Source organism: Scyliorhinus torazame, chromosome 2 (genome assembly GCF_047496885.1).
Source record: "Scyliorhinus torazame isolate Kashiwa2021f chromosome 2, sScyTor2.1, whole genome shotgun sequence".
In the NCBI taxonomy this organism is placed as follows: domain Eukaryota; kingdom Metazoa; phylum Chordata; class Chondrichthyes; order Carcharhiniformes; family Scyliorhinidae; genus Scyliorhinus; species Scyliorhinus torazame.
Genome location: NC_092708.1, coordinates 373,274,941 through 373,293,303, shown reverse-complemented (window position 1 = coordinate 373,293,303; position 18,363 = coordinate 373,274,941). Strand labels below are relative to the sequence as shown.

The 18,363-nt window shown below is 48.5% G+C and overlaps 1 protein-coding gene across 3 annotated transcripts in view; it reads right to left on the bottom strand.

Annotated features, from left to right (window-relative positions):
- fbln5 (fibulin 5) overlaps positions 1–18,363 on the bottom strand; it is a 142,776-nt gene that overhangs the window by 37,640 nt on the left and 86,773 nt on the right. For all 3 annotated transcript variants that reach the window (XM_072493115.1, XM_072493126.1, XM_072493133.1), the window contains 2 exons: positions 8,077–8,199; positions 3,714–3,830 (listed from right to left, as the gene is read on the bottom strand). In XM_072493115.1, the coding sequence (XP_072349216.1) occupies positions 3,714–3,830; positions 8,077–8,199 (240 nt within the window). The remainder of the gene's footprint in view (positions 1–3,713; positions 3,831–8,076; positions 8,200–18,363) is intronic.

The following is an 18,363-nucleotide window of genomic DNA, read 5'->3' as shown; positions in this document are numbered from 1 at the left end:
TCCATACAGAGCCAGTACCTTCCCCACATCCATACAGAGCCAGTACCTTCCCCACATCCATACAGAGCCACTACCCTTCCCCACATCCATACAGAGCCAGTACCCTTCCCCACATCCATACAGAGCCAGTACCTTCCCCACATCCATACAGAGCCACTACCCTTCCCCACATCCATTCAGAGCGAGTACCTTCCCCACATCCATACAGAGCCAGTACCCTTCCCCACATCCATACAGAGCGAGTACCCTTCCCCACATCCATACAGAGCCAGTACCTTCTCCACATCCATACAGAGCCACTACCCTTCCCCACATCCATACAGAGCCAGTACCCTTCCCCACATCCATACAGAGCCAGTACCTTCCCCACATCCATACAGAGCCAGTACCTTCCCCACATCCATACAGAGCGAGTACCCTTCCCCACATCCATACAAGCCAGTACCTTCCCCACATCCATACAGAGCCAGTACCTTCCCCACATCCATACAGAGCCACTACCCTTCCCCACATCCATACAAGCCAGTACCTTCCCCACATCCATACAGAGACAGTACCTTCCCCACAACCATACAGAGCGAGTACCCTTCCCCGCATCCATACAGAGCCAGTACCTTCTCCACATCCATAGAGAGCCACTACCCTTCCCCGCATCCATACAGAGCCACTACCCTTCCCCACATCCATACAGAGCCAGTACCTTTCCGCACATCCATACAGAGCCAGTACCTTCCCCACATCCATACAGAGCCAGTACCTTCCCCACATCCATACAGAGCCACTACCCTTCCCCACATCCATACAGAGCCAATATCTTCCCCACATCCATACAGAGCCACTACCCTTCCCCACATCCATACAGAGCGAGTACCCTTCCCCACATCCATACAGAGCCACTACCCTTTCCCACATCCATACAGAGCCAGTACCTTCCCCACATCCATACAGAGCCAGTACCTTCCCCACATCCATACAGAGCCAGTACCTTCCCCCACATCCATACAGAGCCAGTACCTTCCCCACATCCATACAGAGCCACTACCCTTCTCCACATCCACACAGAGCCAGTACCTTCCCCACATCCATACAGAACCACTACCCTTCTCCACATCCACACAGAGCCAGTACCTTCCCCACATCCATACAGAGCCAGTACCTTCCCCACATCCATACAGAGCCAGTACCTTCCCCACATCCATACAGAGCCAGTACCTTCCCCCACATCCATACAGAGCCAGTACCTTCCCCACATCCATACAGAGCCAGTACCTTCTCCACATCCATACAGAGCCAGTACCTTCTCCACATCCATACAGAGCCAGTACCCTTCCCCACATCCATACAGAGCCACTACCCTTCCCCACATCCATACAGAGCCAGTACCTTCTCCACATCCATACAGAGCCAGTACCTTCTCCACATCCATACAGAGCCAGTACCTTCTCCACATCCATACAGAGCCAGTACCCTTCCCCACATCCATACAGAGCGAGTACCCTTCCCCGCATCCATACAGAGCCAGTACCTTCCCCACATCCATACAGAGCCAGTACCTTCTCCACATCCATACAGAGCCACTACCCTTCCCCACATCCATACAGAGCCAGTACCCTTCCCCACATCCATACAGAGCCAGTACCCTTCCCCACATCCATACAGAGCCACTACCCTTCCCCACATCCATACAGAGCCACTACCCTTCCCCACATCCATACAGAGCCACTACCCTTCCCCGCATCCATACAGAGCCAGTACCCTTCCCCACATCCATACAGAGCCAGTACCTTCCCCACAGCCATACAGAGCCAGTACCTTCCCCACATCCATACAGAGCCAGTACCCTTCCCCACATCCATACGGAGCCAGTACCCTTCCCCACATCCATACAACCAGAGCGAGTACCCTTCTCCACATCCATGCAGAGCCACTACCCTTCCCCACATCCATACAGAGCCAGTACCCTTCCCCACATCCATACAGAGCCAGTACCTTCCCCACATCCATACAGAGCCAGTACCTTCCCCCACATCCATACAGAGCCAGTACCTTCCCCACATCCATACAGAGCCACTACCCTTCTCCACATCCACACAGAGCCAGTACCTTCCCCACATCCATACAGAACCAGTACCCTTCTCCACATCCATACAGAGCCACTACCCTTCCCCACATCCATACAGAGCGAGTACCCTTCCCCGCATCCATACAGAGCCAGTACCCTTCCCCACATCCATACAGAGCCAGTACCTTCCCCACATCCATACAGAGCCAGTACCTTCTCCACATCCATACAGAGCCAGTACCTTCTCCACATCCATACAGAGCCACTACCCTTCCCCACATCCATACAGAGCCACTACCCTTCCCCACATCCATACAGAGCCACTACCCTTGCCCGCATCCATACAGAGCCGGTACCCTTCCCCACATCCATACAGAGCCAGTACCTTCCCCACAGCCATACAGAGCCAGTACCTTCCCCACATCCATACAGAGCCAGTACCCTTCCCCACATCCATACGGAGCCAGTACCCTTCCCCACATCCATACAACCAGAGCGAGTACCCTTCTCCACATCCATACAGAGCCACTACCCTCCCCCACATCCATACAGAGCCAGTACCTTCTCCACATCCATACAGAGCCAGTACCTTTCCCCACATCCATACAGAGCGAGTACCCTTCCCCACAAAACAATGGTGTATAGGAGAGGTACCTTCAAAGTGGAGAGATAAGGGAGTTTGGCACTTATATGCTTAAAAGCTGGGTCCGCAGGGTGGGTAATAGGGAAGGTAAATAATGATATATCCATAGCACAATAGGTGGAGAAAGGGCCTCAGTAGAAGCAGCTACCATCACAGCTCCACCCAGTTGTAGAAAACAGTCTCCCCTGAAAACAAGTTATTGCTAAAAGGGCAGTCGGTTAAAATCCCAAACTGGAACCGAGAGGATTACGCCTTTGCTGAAACTGAAGACAGTTTTCCTGAGTAACCAGAGCCTGGTAATTATCTGCTCGATTCAACTGGTAGATTTATATAATATCGGATGTTGTTTGGGAACAAGGGGCATCTCAGAGTTCAGGAAACGTGGGTAGTTGGGAACACATGTACTACCATGTGTATAGCCATCAGTGTAGTTAGGTGTACTGTTGTAGTGTCCTTCTTGTCATGTTCTCCTTTTTATGTTAATAAATATTCTTCATTAATTGATCTGGAAACAACTTGACTGTTCCTTCCTGGTTTGGGTATCTTTTCTCCGCTACCAAATTGAAAATATTCAGCACTAAGAACCGGTGTTCCACGTTACCCTTGTAGATTTTGGGAGTCCCTCGCATTTAACATCAGCGGGGTCCTTAACACATGGCACAGAGAGAAATGTGCGACCAACTGAGCCATGACTGATACAAATAGGGACATTCCTGTTTCCATGATGGAGCAGAGAAATATACAGGTTCTAATACAGGAGGGAATTTGAATTGGTCTACACATGGCTTTAATGATGAGGTGAACATCTATTCCTAGCTTCTCACAAGCTTACGTTGGACATTGTTAGCAATATAGAAAAATGCCATTGAGTAACAAGAAATAACATTTTCCCTTAACTCAGATACTTGATGCACATTTGGTTTATTGAACTGGGATGTCCAATGATTTCAAAAGTAAGTTCAGGGGCCGTCCACTCTGCATTTTATCACTTAGATGGAATGATTCTACCTTGACATGACCTCCCATCGAGATTCAGCAGAAATCCAGAATTACACTGGCAGGAGTAGGATCCAGCGATGTTGGCACACAGCTGCTGGCAGTATCCATGTCGACATTCATCAATGTCTGATGAGGAAACAGAGTGGAGTTAAATCTTAATTTAGGGAGCGATGCATTTTCATGCTCAGAACAAGCGATAATCGCCGCCTCCCCTCCTGCATATTGCCTCCCCCCACGCCCCACCCAACCTTGGGGAAGCCCCCAGGAATCCCCCTTCATGAACCCCCTCTACCTAGCAAGACACCCCCCCCTGGGCCTGACCCCTGGCAGTGCCAACTTGGCACAAAGGCATCTTGGCACTGCCAGCCTGGCACCTTGGCAATGCCCCAGGCACCCTGGAAGTGCCACCCAGGCATCTTTGTGTGGACCAGTACTAATCAGTGCCCTGGCAAGGTCTCCCAGGAACGGCCAGTGCGTCTGCCTGATTAGATTATGATTTTCCAAATGTGCAGTTATAACTTCCTTAATTATTGATTCCAACATTTTTCCAACAATAAATATTAGGCTAATTGGCCTGTAGTTACTTTCCCTTTTTGAATAGGGGTGTCACATTGGCAGTCTTCCAATCATCAGATCCTTATCCAGAATCCAAGGAATTTGGAAAATTACAATCAATGTATCCATTATTTCTGTAGCTACTTCTTATAGGATCCTAGGAAGCAAGCCATCAGGACCAGGGGACTTACCTGCCTTTAGCCCCATTAATTTGTCTAATACTACTTCTCTGGTAATGGTGATGGGATTTAATTACTCCCCTGTCTTCTTTAGTATTAATGGGATGTTCAAAGTATATTCCACCGTTAAGACTAATGCAAAATATCTGTTTAACTCATCTGCCATTTCCGTGTTCCCCATAACTATCTCCCAGATTCATTTTCTAAGGAGCCTATGTTCACTTTGACCTCTGTCTTCCTTTTTATATATTTAAAGAAGCTCTTATTGTCAGTTTTTATATTCCTTGCTAGTTTTACCCCGTAGATTATTTTCTCTTTCTATTATCTTTTTAGTCTTACTTTGCTGGCTTCTGAATTTATTCAAGTCTTTCACTATCACTGACTTTTGCCTCCTTATATGCTTTTTCTTTCAACTTAATGCTTTCCTTAACTTCCTCGGTTAACCATGGTTGGTTTATCCTCCCCTTGACTCTTTCCTCCTTACTGGGATATATTTGTGCTGAGAGTCACAAATTACCTCCTCAAATGTCAGTCACTGCTTGTTTACTGTCTTTCCTGCTAATCTATCCACCCAGTCCACTTTCGCTAACTGTATCCTCATTTCATTGTAATTCCCTTTATTTAAGTTAAACACAGTATTTTCGATCCAGGTTTTTCACTCTCAAACTGAATTATTAATTTCCAACATGTTATGATCACTGCTTCCTAGGGGATCTTTTACTCAGAGGTAATCTATTAAACCTGCCTCATTATCCATTACCAGATCCAAGATAGCCTGTTCCCTGGTTGACTCCATGACATATTGCTCCAGGAAACTATTCCTAATGCATTTCATTAATTTGTTGTCGCAGCTAACCTTTTCAACATAATTAACCCAATCTACATGAAGATTAAAGTCTCCCATTATTATTGCTCTATTATTTTTACATGCTCCTTTTATTTGTTGATGTATATTCTTTCCTACAGTGGCTATTGTTTGGGGGTCTATCCCCAAGTCTTCTTTCCCTTGCTGTTTTTTACCTCCACCCAAATGGACTCTACATCATCAGAGTCTAGGTTGTTTCTCACAACTGTCCTCATTTCATCTCTTATTAACAGTGCGACCCCACCACCTTTTCCTTTCCTCCTGTCTTTCCTAAAGATCAAATATCCCTGAATATTAAGTTCTGAGTTTTAATCTCCTTGTAACCATGTCTCCATAATGTCTATGAGATTGTGTCCATTTACCTCGATCTGCGCCGTCAGTTCATTTACCTTACTCCGAATGCTTCATGCATTAAGGTACACAGCCCTCAGGCTTGCCTTTTTGGCATTTTAATCATCCAAATTTTTTTTTGTGCTGTGGTCTTATTTGCCTCTCGACCTTGCTCACCCTGTCTACCGTTTTTGCACTTTACTATTCTTTCTTTATTATTGTCCTTGTTTCTCTTTCACTTGCCACCCTGCTTAGGTTCCCATCCCCCCGCCATTCTAGTTTAAACCCTCCCCAACCACACTCGCAAATGCCCACCCTAGGACATCAGTCCCAGTCCTGCCCAGGTGTTACCCATCCAGTTTGTACTGGTCCCACTTCCCCCAGAACCGGTCCCAATGTCCCAGAAGTCTGATACCCTCCCCCTTGCACCATCCTTTCAGCCATGTATTCATCTGAAATATCCTCCTATTTCTACTCTGATTAGCACATGGCGATGGTAGTAAACTGAGATCACTACTTTTGCAGTCCTACTTTTCAACTTACTTCGTAACCGCCTGTATTCTGCCTTGAGGACCTCATCCCTTTTTTATTAACCTATGTCATTTGTGTACCACGACCACTGGCTGTTCACCCTCTCCCTGCAGAATGTTCTGTAACTGCTCTGAGACATCCTTGACCCTAGCACCCAGGAGGGAACATACCATCCTGGAGTCCTGTTTGAGGCTACAGAAACGCCCATCTTTCCCCTTACAATTGAAATCCCTCTAACTACAACATTTCCACACTTTCGAAATCCTCCTCTGTGCAGCAGGGCCAACCCTGGTGCAACAAATCTGTCTTTCTCCTGAGGGGCCACTCCCCTCAACTGTATCCAAAGCAGTATACCTGTTTTGCAGGGGAATGACCACAGGAGATTCCTGCACTGCCTGCCGAATCCTCTTGCTGTGCCTGGTGGCCATCCATTTCCTTCCTGCCTGTGGAGTCTGAGCCTGCGGTGTGACCACCTCTCTATATGTGCTATCCACGATAATCGCCACCTACCAGATGTTCCACAGTGTCCCCAGACACTGCTCCAGCTCTGAAACCTGGGCTGTCAGGATCTGTAGCTCGAGATGCTTCCTGCACATATGCTGGCCATGACCACTGGAAATGTTTCTGGCTTCCCTCATTGAGCACAAGGAGCATACCACGGCTTGGATCTCTCCTGCCATGACCGGCCTCTTTAAATTAAACCTTTAGAAGATTTTTAATATCAGGTAATGTTAATTACTCTGGGCCCTTCTTTCCTGGTCCTCGTGATGGCAAAATATAGCACTTACAAACTATAAGCGATCAAAGTAGTAAAAGCCTACCCGACCTTACCCACTACTTATCAATCAGCTCTCTTCCCTGGAGCCTCTACTGCATCCGCAGTCCAAGACACTCTCTGAAGAGTGAAAAAGTTAGAAAGCAAAAAGCACCACTTTCCCCTCAGCAGCAAATTCACACGATGCTCCAAATTCCCGATACCCACACTCACTCTGGCTGTGTCTCACTCAGGATGTGTGCTCTCCCGCTGCTCGTGGACAAAGTTCAAGAGCATCTGATGAGCTCGCACGTTCCATGACGCGGAGGCCCTGCCGACCTTAGTGGCAGCATCTTGTTTAGGTAACAAAATGCAGAGTCCTGCATCAAACCTGGATACGTCGACTGCCCAGTTGGTGAGTGGGAGCAGCAACTTGGGGCAGGAAGGCCATGGGAATGATCCAGAGGTCTGGCTGGGATTGGGGTGCCTGATCCGTATTGGGGCTTCTAGCCTTGAAAGGATAGGGAATCTAGACTGTGATGTCGCGTAGGTTATAAATTTGAAATCCCCATGTGATCAGTATTAGGTTAAGATTAATTGGGTTAACCAGAATAATATGATCACAGAAACTCTGGGCACGTCTGAAATTCCCGCCTGAGGTCAATGGACCTTTGGTTTAGTCCGTCATGTTTAGCGACCTGCCCGCGACAATTCCTAAGCCGGGCAGGACCTGGAAGATTTAGTTCTCTATCTTATTGTGGATTGAACTTACAATTGTTAATTGGAATAATATGGTCACACTTGGGGGAGGACTCACCCCTGCATATGCTTGAACAAAATTTGATATTCTACAGCTCTCTGCCTGAGAGTGGTGTTCGAAAATCCCCACAACAGTGGGATTGGGGTTTGAGAGGGATGTGAGGGTAAGGGTTGGATCAGGGCAGTCTGGGTTGGGTGGGGGGTGGTGCAGTGGGGGTTGATGCCTGGACATGATCGATGGGATAAGATGGGACTGGGTGATGGTGGTGGAAGCTGCAACAATTTGAGCCCTGATCGACTTTCTGCCTATTTTCCCCTGCAGGAATAGCATCACTGAATGGAAATTCCGGGCGAGTTACTTTATTTCCTTCACATATGTCGGAATAAATTGGCACTTACCCATGCACTGTCCATCTACTAACCAATAGCCCTCATTGCAGGAGCAACTGTAACCTCCCTCGGTGTTTATACAGATCTGCGAAGGGTTACATTGGTGTGTCCCTGAGGTACATTCATCGATATCTGTACAGGGAAAGAAAGCCAAACATGTCAGCAATGCTGCAAATTACTTCTGGGTCTTTCTTTAAAGGTGGAAGTCAAAGAGGGCGATGACTTGCTCAGCTGGAGACAGCCACAATATTACACTGGATACAAGGCACTCAAATAACATCACCTCCCGCGGGACAGTTTCCCTTTTACTTTCACTTTACACTGGCCACTCAGGGCTGGTATAGCACAGTGGGTTAAATAGCTGGCTTGCAATGCAGAACAATGCCAGTAGTGGGGGTTCAATTCCCGTACCAGCCTCCCCATACAAGCGCCGGAATGTGGTGACTAGGGGCTTTTCACAGTAACTTCATTGAAGCCTACTTGTGACAAGTTATTATTATTTCCAAATTAAAAGCTTAAATGTTTCTCCTGTTCATCTGGGCAGCGCAGTAGCATAGTGGTTAGCACTGTGGCTTCACAGCACCAGAGTCCCAGGTTCGATTCCCTGCTGGGTCACTGTCTATGCGGAGTCTGCACATTCTCCCCGTGTCTGCGTGGGTTTCCTCCGGGTGCTCCAGTTTCCTCCCACAGTTCAAAGACGTGCAGGTTAGGTGGATTGGCCATGTTAAATTGCCCTTGGTGTCCAAAAAGGGTAGGAGGGGTTATTGGGTTAAGGAGATAGGGTTGAAGTGAGGGCTTAAGTGGGTCAATGCAGACTCGATGGGCTGAATGGCCTCCTTCTGCACTGTATGTTCTATGTTCTATAGGCAATAGGAAAAAGAAAAGAAAAAGAAAGACTTGCATTTATACAGTGCTTTCCATAGCCTTGTAACATTCCAAAGCACTCCAACGTCAATGATGACACTTGTGCTTTAAGAAACCATAGAATCCATACAATGCAGAAGGAGGCAGTTTGGCCCATCGAGTCTGCACCGATCTTCTGAAAGAACATCCGACCTCAGCTCACTCTCCTGCCCAATCCCCGTACCCCTCGCATTGATCATGGCCAATCCACCCAACCCGCATACCCATGGACCACGGGAGGGAACCGGGGCACCCAGAGGAAACCCACGCAGACACGGGGAGAACATGCAGACTCCTTACAGTCACCCGAGGCCGAAAACGAACTAAGTCCCTGTGGCTCGAGGCAGCAGTGCACACCACTGTGCCATCATGTCGCCTAGCAGCAATCTCCCACAAATAGCAATGTGATAACGACCAAGCGAATCTGCTTCAGTGACGTTAGTTGAGAGATAGATGTTGGCCACAACTGCTTCACTCTTCTAAGTAATGGAGTCTCGGGTTCTTTTATGTCTACTTCAGAGGGAAGACAGCGCCTCAGTTTAACGTCATGCCTGAAAGACGGCACCTCCTTATGGTCAGCCTGCATTTCTCTGGAATGCGGCTGACAATGTGGGACAGGCACTCCGGTGTTTTTTCATTGGGCATGGGAAGTTTAGCCTAGTCGCACAGTAATCAACTTTAGTTTCATTGGCTCATTCATTGGGGGAAATACAGGCCAGTTGTTCCAGTTCCAATGATTGTAAACAATGTATTGGATTTTACAGAGGGTGGACCCCTCTGAGACCACAACAGGCGGCAGCAGCATCGATGGAGGAGGTCCCGGAATTCAGTGAGTGGGATTAGTCAAGCTGGGGTCGGTCAGGCAGGTCTCAGCGAGAGGGTTAGTGAGAAGGGGGTGAGTTTGGGGGGAACGGGGGTTGGGTCGGTTTCCAAGGGTATGGCTGATGTGCCTCAGTTGACTTCAGGGCAGGAGGGCCATCCACCACCTTCACCGTCATTGTTAAAATGCCTCCCCCCGACTCTCCCACTGCTCACGAAGTCTCCCACCCATTTCTTCACCCCCTAGTTCTTTGCACAGTCCTGGAGGCCCTGTGACATCCCAGCCACAGTCAGAAACAAGAGGCTGGACATTCTGAGGTCACTGCACCTAATGCCAGAAGTATGATGGAGTCGGACTCCTGTTCGTCTGCAGCTGTAGGTACAGATTGTTCAGTGATGGGGACTTTAGCATGTTCTGGGTTGCTGCACAGTAAGGGGCCCATTGCAGTGGGAGGAGGGTTGCATAAATGGTGCTATGCGACTCTGAGCACAGAGAGAACATCTGTGCAGGGCCCAAAGGAACGCGGGTGCTTTCATTTTTTATCTTCTGCTGCCCAAAAGCTATGGAGTACTTTACCTCAGATAGACAATTCCCCCCTGGATCAATGATCATTTTTTTAAAATATAAATTTAAAGGACCCAATTCATTTTTTCCAATTAAGGGGCAATTTAGCGTGGCCAATCCCCCTACCCTGCACATCTTTGGGTTGTGGGGGTGAAACCCACGCAAACACAGGGAGAATGTGCAAACTCCACACGGTCAGTGACCCAGGGCCGGGATCAAACCTGGAACCTCGGTGCTGTGAGGCAGCAGTGCTAACCACTGCGCCACCGAGCTGCCCTAGATCAATGATCTTTAGGAAGCCTGAGTTCTACTGGGTTTAGGAAGCCTGGGCGCTCAGTAACTTTGAGCTAGTTCTACTGAAGCAGCCTCAAAAAGGTAAATGGTGAAACTTTTGGTGCAGCCTGCCATTGCCCTAGTTAACCTCACCCTCCTTGGTTCAGAGGGGATGGGGGAGGGGGGGGGGGTAGCTCTGCCCGTGGCTTTCACCAACTACTGGTGGCTAAGCAGTAAACAAAGGGTGGAATCCTGTCAGATCCATGTTCCATTCCAAAGCCCAGTTCCTGTCAGGCTCAGCTCATGCTCTGCCTAGAGCAGATCAAAATTTCAGCTGTGGGCTTTTAAAGGCGGGAACCCTATTCCACCAACCTCCGGGTCAAATTTTATACCTTAAATTCTACACTTCACTAACACCACTGATATCCATCTCTGCTGGATTGCCTGGCTCTGTCCTTATCCAACTCTTTGCTGCCTCAGGTGCCTCAAGGCTCAATTAATCCAGTGCCAACCTCGAAGGCTCGCACACTTAACCTTGTATAATTTCATCCTAAACTCCACTATCCTACACTGTCCACCTATTCCCCAAGGCTTTGTTGAAAAGTCTTTCCATAGCAGAAGCTCTCCATACCTCTGCAAACCGCTCCGTTATTATGGCCAGGAATTTCCCCAGAGGCATTCCCAACCACAGCCCTACCTTCACATGGCGAAAGCAAGGATTCCGACACCCTTCCAGCCGGATTACAGAAGTGGGCGGAAATGGCTCTGATGAAATCCTCCAATGAGGCACTGCCTGCCCTCCGCTCTGGCTTTTCACTCATATATCCGTGGCCTCCCCTTTTTTCATTGAGTTTTCTAACAGCATAAAGTCTTCACCCAGATTGGTCTCACACTTTGGGACTCCCTCCCGAAACTCAACCTCGCTACCACCTTCAATAATAGTCTCTAAAATCCACCTCTTCAACTATGTCGTTGGTTAACTATCAGAACTCTTCTTCCAGGACTGTTGCACATTTATTTCACCCCTCTAAGTTAGTGTGAGATATTTCACTGTGAAAAAAGGTCCCATAACTTGCTGTCAACACCAACAACGACTGGGCGATGCCTGAATTACTGTTTTAATATTCACTGGCCCCACAAAACATTTCAGTTTAAGTATTGTTTACTTCAACTGAATTTTAAAGGGCAGCCCCAGTGCAGGAGGCATATTAACTCTGATAGCTTTTAATGGTGGCACAAAGGCAATTGAGGGTAAGTAGCTGCTTTTCAATTCTCAGAGCGCAGAGCACGAGATGCTGCCAACACCTATAACAACAAGAGCGTACATTTATATAGTGCCTTTGACATCCAAAGGGGTTTCGAGGAGGTGATTATCAAACAGGATTTGGAATATAGACCAACAGAGGATCATATACCCATTATATGAACTGCCCAATATGCTAGAGGCACAAATTTATTTCAACCCTGCATTGGTTCCCTTAACTAACACGCTGATCTCTGATTTAACAAAACAAGAATCATTACTTATACACATTTCACTATAAATTGTGCCCTTCTTAAGTACATTGACATCCCATTGACATCCCAAACATAGAAGCAAAGAGAGTCTGGGAGCTGTGTGCTTAGTCACTGCCCCTGGGAAAAGGGAGGCTTAACCCCCAATCAAGTGGGTGAACTAAGCTGGTGATAAATTGCTGATGTAAATGGCTGAGTTATTATCGAGGCAGCATCTCCAGTACAAATAGTACTGATTGCATATCTCCGGGGAGAAAGTCCTCATTGAATTATTTGCCGCCATCTTCACAGCACCAAATGTTTCTGAAAAAATATTATGCAGACCAAGTGGAAAGATTCCATTGCAATGATGGCATTTTTATAATATATATTTTATGATTATATTCCAGCAGCTCTGGTCATTTCTGATTCAGCCATTGGGCAGTAATAACCCACTCCTGTTCTATATCTCACATCACAGTTCCCAGGATGTTCTTTATCTGACATTGCAATTAAGGGTAGAATTTATTATAACCATCAGTAAATTGCTGCAAACCAAAGTACCCTCACTAACTGTAGCAATTTTAAAGCAGTTCTCAGCTCAATGGAGGTCATTCCCCCATTTAACCATGTTCAGGATATTCACATTTCATTCCTTTGTGTTGTTCATTTCTGTACATTTTTAACTCCGGTTCCTTTGCAAAAATCTCATTGTGGGAATTCTCTTGATAAAGAAAGCATATTCTGTTCCTTCAGGACATCCTAAATCACTTTACAGCCAGTAAAGTCCTTTCGAAGTGTAGTCACTGCTGTAATGTAGGACTTGCGGCCTGTAATGTAGGACTTGCGGTTAATACTAATTTCTGCACAGCAAGCTCCCAGGAACATTAATAATGTTACGATCAGATAACCTGTTTTTTTTCCACTGATGATGTCAATTGAGGGATTGAAGGATAAATATTGGCCAGGACACCAGGGAAAATTTCAAAATAGTGACATGGGACCATCTACCTGAGAGAGAAGACAGGATTTCAGAGAATCATAGAATCCCTACAGTGCAGAAGGAGGCCACTTGGGCCATTGAGGCTGCGCCGACTCTCCGAAACAGTATCCTAGGCCCTATCTGTGTAACGCCAACTAACCTCTGGGCACAGTAAGGGGTAATTTAGCATGGTCAAAAATGCTAAACATACTAGGTGGGGTGCTCTTTCGGAGGGTCGGTGCAGACTCGATGGGCCAAAATGGCCTGCTTCTGTACTTTAGGGATTCTAGGAAACAGGAGCACCCGGAGGAAACACACCCAGACATGGGGAGAATGTGCAAACACCACACAGTCACCCGAGGTCGGAATTGAACCTGGGTCCCTGGCGCTGTGACGCAGCAGTGCTAACCAGTGTGCCACCGTGCCACCTGAGAGGTGAGGCATTAAACACTTCTGACAGTGCAGCACTCCCCCAGTACAGCAGTGAAGTGTCAGCCTAGATTGGCATTCTCAAGGCCAAAATTCTTTGTCTGTTCTCGCCAGCGGGATCTTTCGGTCGCACCAAAGGCAACAACCACCCCACCCGCCACGGGTTCCCTGGCGACAGAGGCTGCAAACAACAGGTAACCCAATTGACAGCGATGGGACTGGAAGATCGTGCTGCCGGCAAAACATGCCGTGGGGACGTGGAAAATCCCGCCCCAAGTCTCTAGAGTGGAACTTGAACCCGCCACCTTCTGACTCAGAGGTAGGAGTGTTACCCACTAAGCCACATCTAACACTTGACCATTAGAGGAATCATTAACTCAACAACACACAGGGTGGCACATGGCATAGTGGTTAGCACTGCAGCCTTACGGCGCTGAGGTCCCAGGTTCGAATCCCGGCCCCAGGTCACTGTCCGTGTGGAGTTTGCACATTCTCCCCGTGTCTGATTCACTCCCACAACCCAAAGATGTGCAGGTTAGGTGAATTGGACACGCTAAATTGTTTCTTAATTGGAAAAGAAAAATGATTGGATACTCTAAATTTTAAAAACAATTCAACAACATACAGGTATTACAATAACATGAATAGAGATTGAACCATTAATCCAAAATATGTTTCACCTCTGACTTTCCTTGCCCTTCCCGCTGTCCTGAAATATAGATATTAATCCTTCTCAATAAGAGGAAAAAAACATCTGGATCCAATAAAACAGCTGATGAGTATAGCTGAGTTTTGCTAATCCTTTCAGCGGCAACATTTTCAATGTAGAAGACACTCTCTGTGGTGTGTTACAGGTAAGGGCTTTTGGTGATGTATACATCAAATATTTATCAAAGCGTAACAGCAATAGGTTTGTACAAAAGGTGCACTTATCTTAATTGTTTTACTTAACTCGAACTGAATGATATTGTGGAGTCAAATAACAAAGTCAAATCAGGTGTATGAGTGGAATTTTACTTACCCTGCTGCCAGAGATATCCACCAGTCCTGCTAAAGTCAATGGACCTTTCGACGACTCCCAGCGTTTTTAACGCCCCGCCCCGCCCCGCCCCCACTGCGACAGGGTCACAGAATTCCACCCGATGATTGATTGGCAAAGCATTTTATATTGCTGTCGGTGTCATTGGCAAAGCCACAGATTATTGCTCATCCCGAGGTGGTGGTGAATGTTATTGAAGCGCTGTTCAATGTGCGATTAATTTACTCTCACAGTGTTTTTACGGAGAGAGTTCCAGGATTTTGATCCATCTGGGAATAATGTTGGTAACATTATTTCATGCGATCTTGACAAAAATGTCCCATCATCGGAAAGATGTGGATCTGTTCCTTTTCATTTTCTCACCTCAACTTTCATAGATAAGAGTCTGGTGTAACCCATTATAATTTTGCACCCATATTTTAGATTTCCAAATGTAATTTTGCAACAAAATACCGAGTAAGTCACGTGGGTTATAAGGAAACCATTAATTAAATGAACTCCACCAATGTTAACTCATGGCAGGTGTGAAATGAGAAGGCACTCGCTGAAGACGGGTGGCATTCGCCCCCCCTGCTGCGGTGTGATTTCTGGCGGCAGAGGCAGCTCGCTATTGGCTGCTGACGGGATCTATCCCAGTCCCGCCCATGTTTACGGTGCTGTGTGTGGCTCACCCATCCTGCCGCTTGGGAAGATCCCCGTGCGGGGTCACCTTTGATGGAATAGGAAGATCCCATTGTCAGGAAGGACCATAAGATCCGGTCCAGTGTTAGCTACAGCGGAAGGTCAGAGATAACTGAGTGGCAGGAGGCAGAGAGTAGGGGTAATGGGCAAATCCTCTGGCAGGATGAGACTCATGGCACCCCAAAGGGACCTGTTATCTCAACTACTTACCGTGTTTATTAGCAACACAGGGGATAGAATAGAAAGCCATGTATCCAAGTTTAACTAATGGCACAAATATAGCCTGCATTATATGCAGTGTAGATCGAAGCATAACACTCAGTGATCCTTAAAGTGCTTGGCCCTCCTAGCTCTACCGCTACGTCCAGGTGTTTCCCCAGCATGCACATCTCAGGTGGAGGCAGCCGGCTGCTTACCTCGTCTGGTGGCCTTCGATGCCCCTGGCGGGCGTCCTCTGGGGACTCTGAGGCTGGAGGACCCCTTGTCAGTGGCACATGCACAGCTGTGCTGCCCTGTCCCGGGTGCTGACTTTGAGACGCAGCCTTATTAGAACGGTGGAACTCAGGAAGGTTGGTGACCACCAATGCCATTCCATGGGACGGATCCGGGTTGGCACTCAACAGCCCCTCCTCCCGCTCAGTGCCCATAGGGCCCGAGGGTTCACCTTGGGATGGAGGGGCACCTGGTTCGAGCCCTGGTTGTCCCTGCATCATCTGGCTCTGCCAGTTCCCCATGGTCTGCACCATCATGTCGTCGCCCTCGGCGATGCTCCTCAGTGACTGGGACATGCTCTGCAGTGCCTCGGCAATGCCCACCTGTGACTGGGCCAAGCGCCGCAGCCCCTCGGCCATTCCCATCTGAGAGCGGGACATGTCCCGGAGAACCTCATCAAGGTCGGCGTGGTACTGGGTGACATGCACCAGTGAGGCGGTCATTCTGCCGAGACCCTGAGCCATGGCCGTCACCTACTGCGCAACGCCTTGGCCACCTTCACTCATGGTGCCGATGTCGTGCACCAGGCTCTCCATTGCTGTCTCCACCCTAGCAGTATTAGCCTCGGTGCCACGCATTGTCAGCGACATCTCCTGCGCCTGTAGCTCTGGGACGCCTCTAAGCGGCTATAGTTCTGCTGGAGTGACGCTGACATCTCCTTTCAATTCTGGATGTCCCGGCTGCTCCCTGTCGTCTCCATCAGCTCCGGGTAACCCTGTTCCACAGGCTCAGCATCAGGCTGAGACCCAGCTGGGTCCTGGAATCCAGCAGCCCTCCGACTGCTGCCTCACCTGGTGTTCCTGCCTCCACCTGATGTGCATCAACAGCAGTGTGGTGCTCACCGGATTGTGCCCCCGAAGCCTGACCACTAACATGTCCCACCGACGTGTGTGAAGCTGTGCTGGTGGAGGGTGAGGATGACAGCTGTGCCGCGACTATAATGGCTGCATCCTCAGAGCTCTCCTTGAAATGTTCTCCTCGGAGTCAGGAGAGTGTGCCGCCTGGGATGGGGGAACCTGTGAGAGAATGGACATGTGGTCAGTGGGAGGGATGGGTCAGTCAGTAAGGCAAGAACGACTCACGTTTGGCAGGTCCCCCGAGTGGAGCCCGGTGGTTCCTCACCTCTGCAGCATCCACCAGCCTCCGTGTGGGTGACCGATCTATCCTCGGCCATCCCGGTCACCTCCAAGGCATGCTCCTCAACAGAAATGAGGATTCTTAAGTCCAGCACCCCTCCGCAGTCTGGACCCTCCCATGCTGATTATGGGAGAGCTTTTCCTGAGGAGACACAGTGGGGGCTCGTTAGCCACACACGTTCACAGTGGTGGTGGGAGGTGGGTGGGGGGCGAGGAGGGTGGGGTTGGGGGAGTTGAGGAAGGATTCTGGGTCGTATGGGGAGTTGGGGGGTGGATGCTCTCTTGGGGAGTGTGGAGAGTGTTGGTGTTTACTCACTCGAGCTGCCCGGTGTAGGTCACTGACCTTCTTACGGCACTGGAGACCAGTCCTCCTGGTCCCACTCCCCGCGCTGACAGCTGCCGCCACCTCATCCCAGGCAGCACTGGCTGCCTTGTGGCTGACTCTCCGGGACCCTCGGGGGAACAGGACATCCCTCCTGGCCTCCATGGCGTCTAGCAGCCTCCCCAGGTCAGCATCCCTGAATCTTGGGGCTAGTCTCCCTGGCGCCATTAGTGTGATCTGGCTGGCGTTGGCTGAGCAAGTGCAGCTTAAGTGCTGCTTGACCTTGTTAGCGGGGGGGGGGCAAGCGCAGTCCTGGCGAATCAGCTGGCGAGCCTTCATTCATTCATTACCACAGGAAGTAGTTGATAGAACATAGAACATAGAAAAATACAGCACACGATGTTGTGCCGAACTTTTGTCCTTGATTAAGAACAAATTAACCTACACCCCTCATTCTACCGTAATCCATGTACCTATCCAATAGCCGCTTGAAAGTCCCTAATGTTTCCGACTCAACTACTTCCACAGGCAATGCATTCCATGCCCCCACTACTCTCTGGGTAAAGAACCTACCTCTGACATTCCCCCTATATCTTCCACCATTCACCTTAAATGTATGTCCCCTTGTAATGGTGTGTTCCACCTGGGGAAAAAGTATTTGACTGTCTACTCTATCTATTCCCCTGATCATCTTATAAACCTCTATCAAGTCGCCCCTCATCGTTCTCCGTTCTAATGAGAAAAGGCCTAGCACCCGCAACCTTTCCTCAAGACCAGGCAACATCCTGGTAAATCTCCTTTGCACCTTTTCCAAAGCTTCCACATCCTTCCTAAAATGAGGCGACCAGAACTGCAAACAGTACTCCAAATGTGGCCTTACCAAGGTTTTGTACAGCTCCATTATCACCTCACGGCTCTTAAATTCAATCCCTCTGCTAATGAACGCTAGCACACCATAGGCCTTCTACACAGCTCTTTCCACTTGAGTGGCAACTTTCAAAGATCTATGAACATAGACCCCACGATCTCGCTGCTCCTCCATATTGCCAAGAACCCTACCTTTAACCCTGTATTCCGCATTCATATTTGTCCTTCCAAAATGGACAACCTCACACTTTTCAGGGTTAAATTCCATCTGCCACTTCTCAGCCCAGCTCTGCA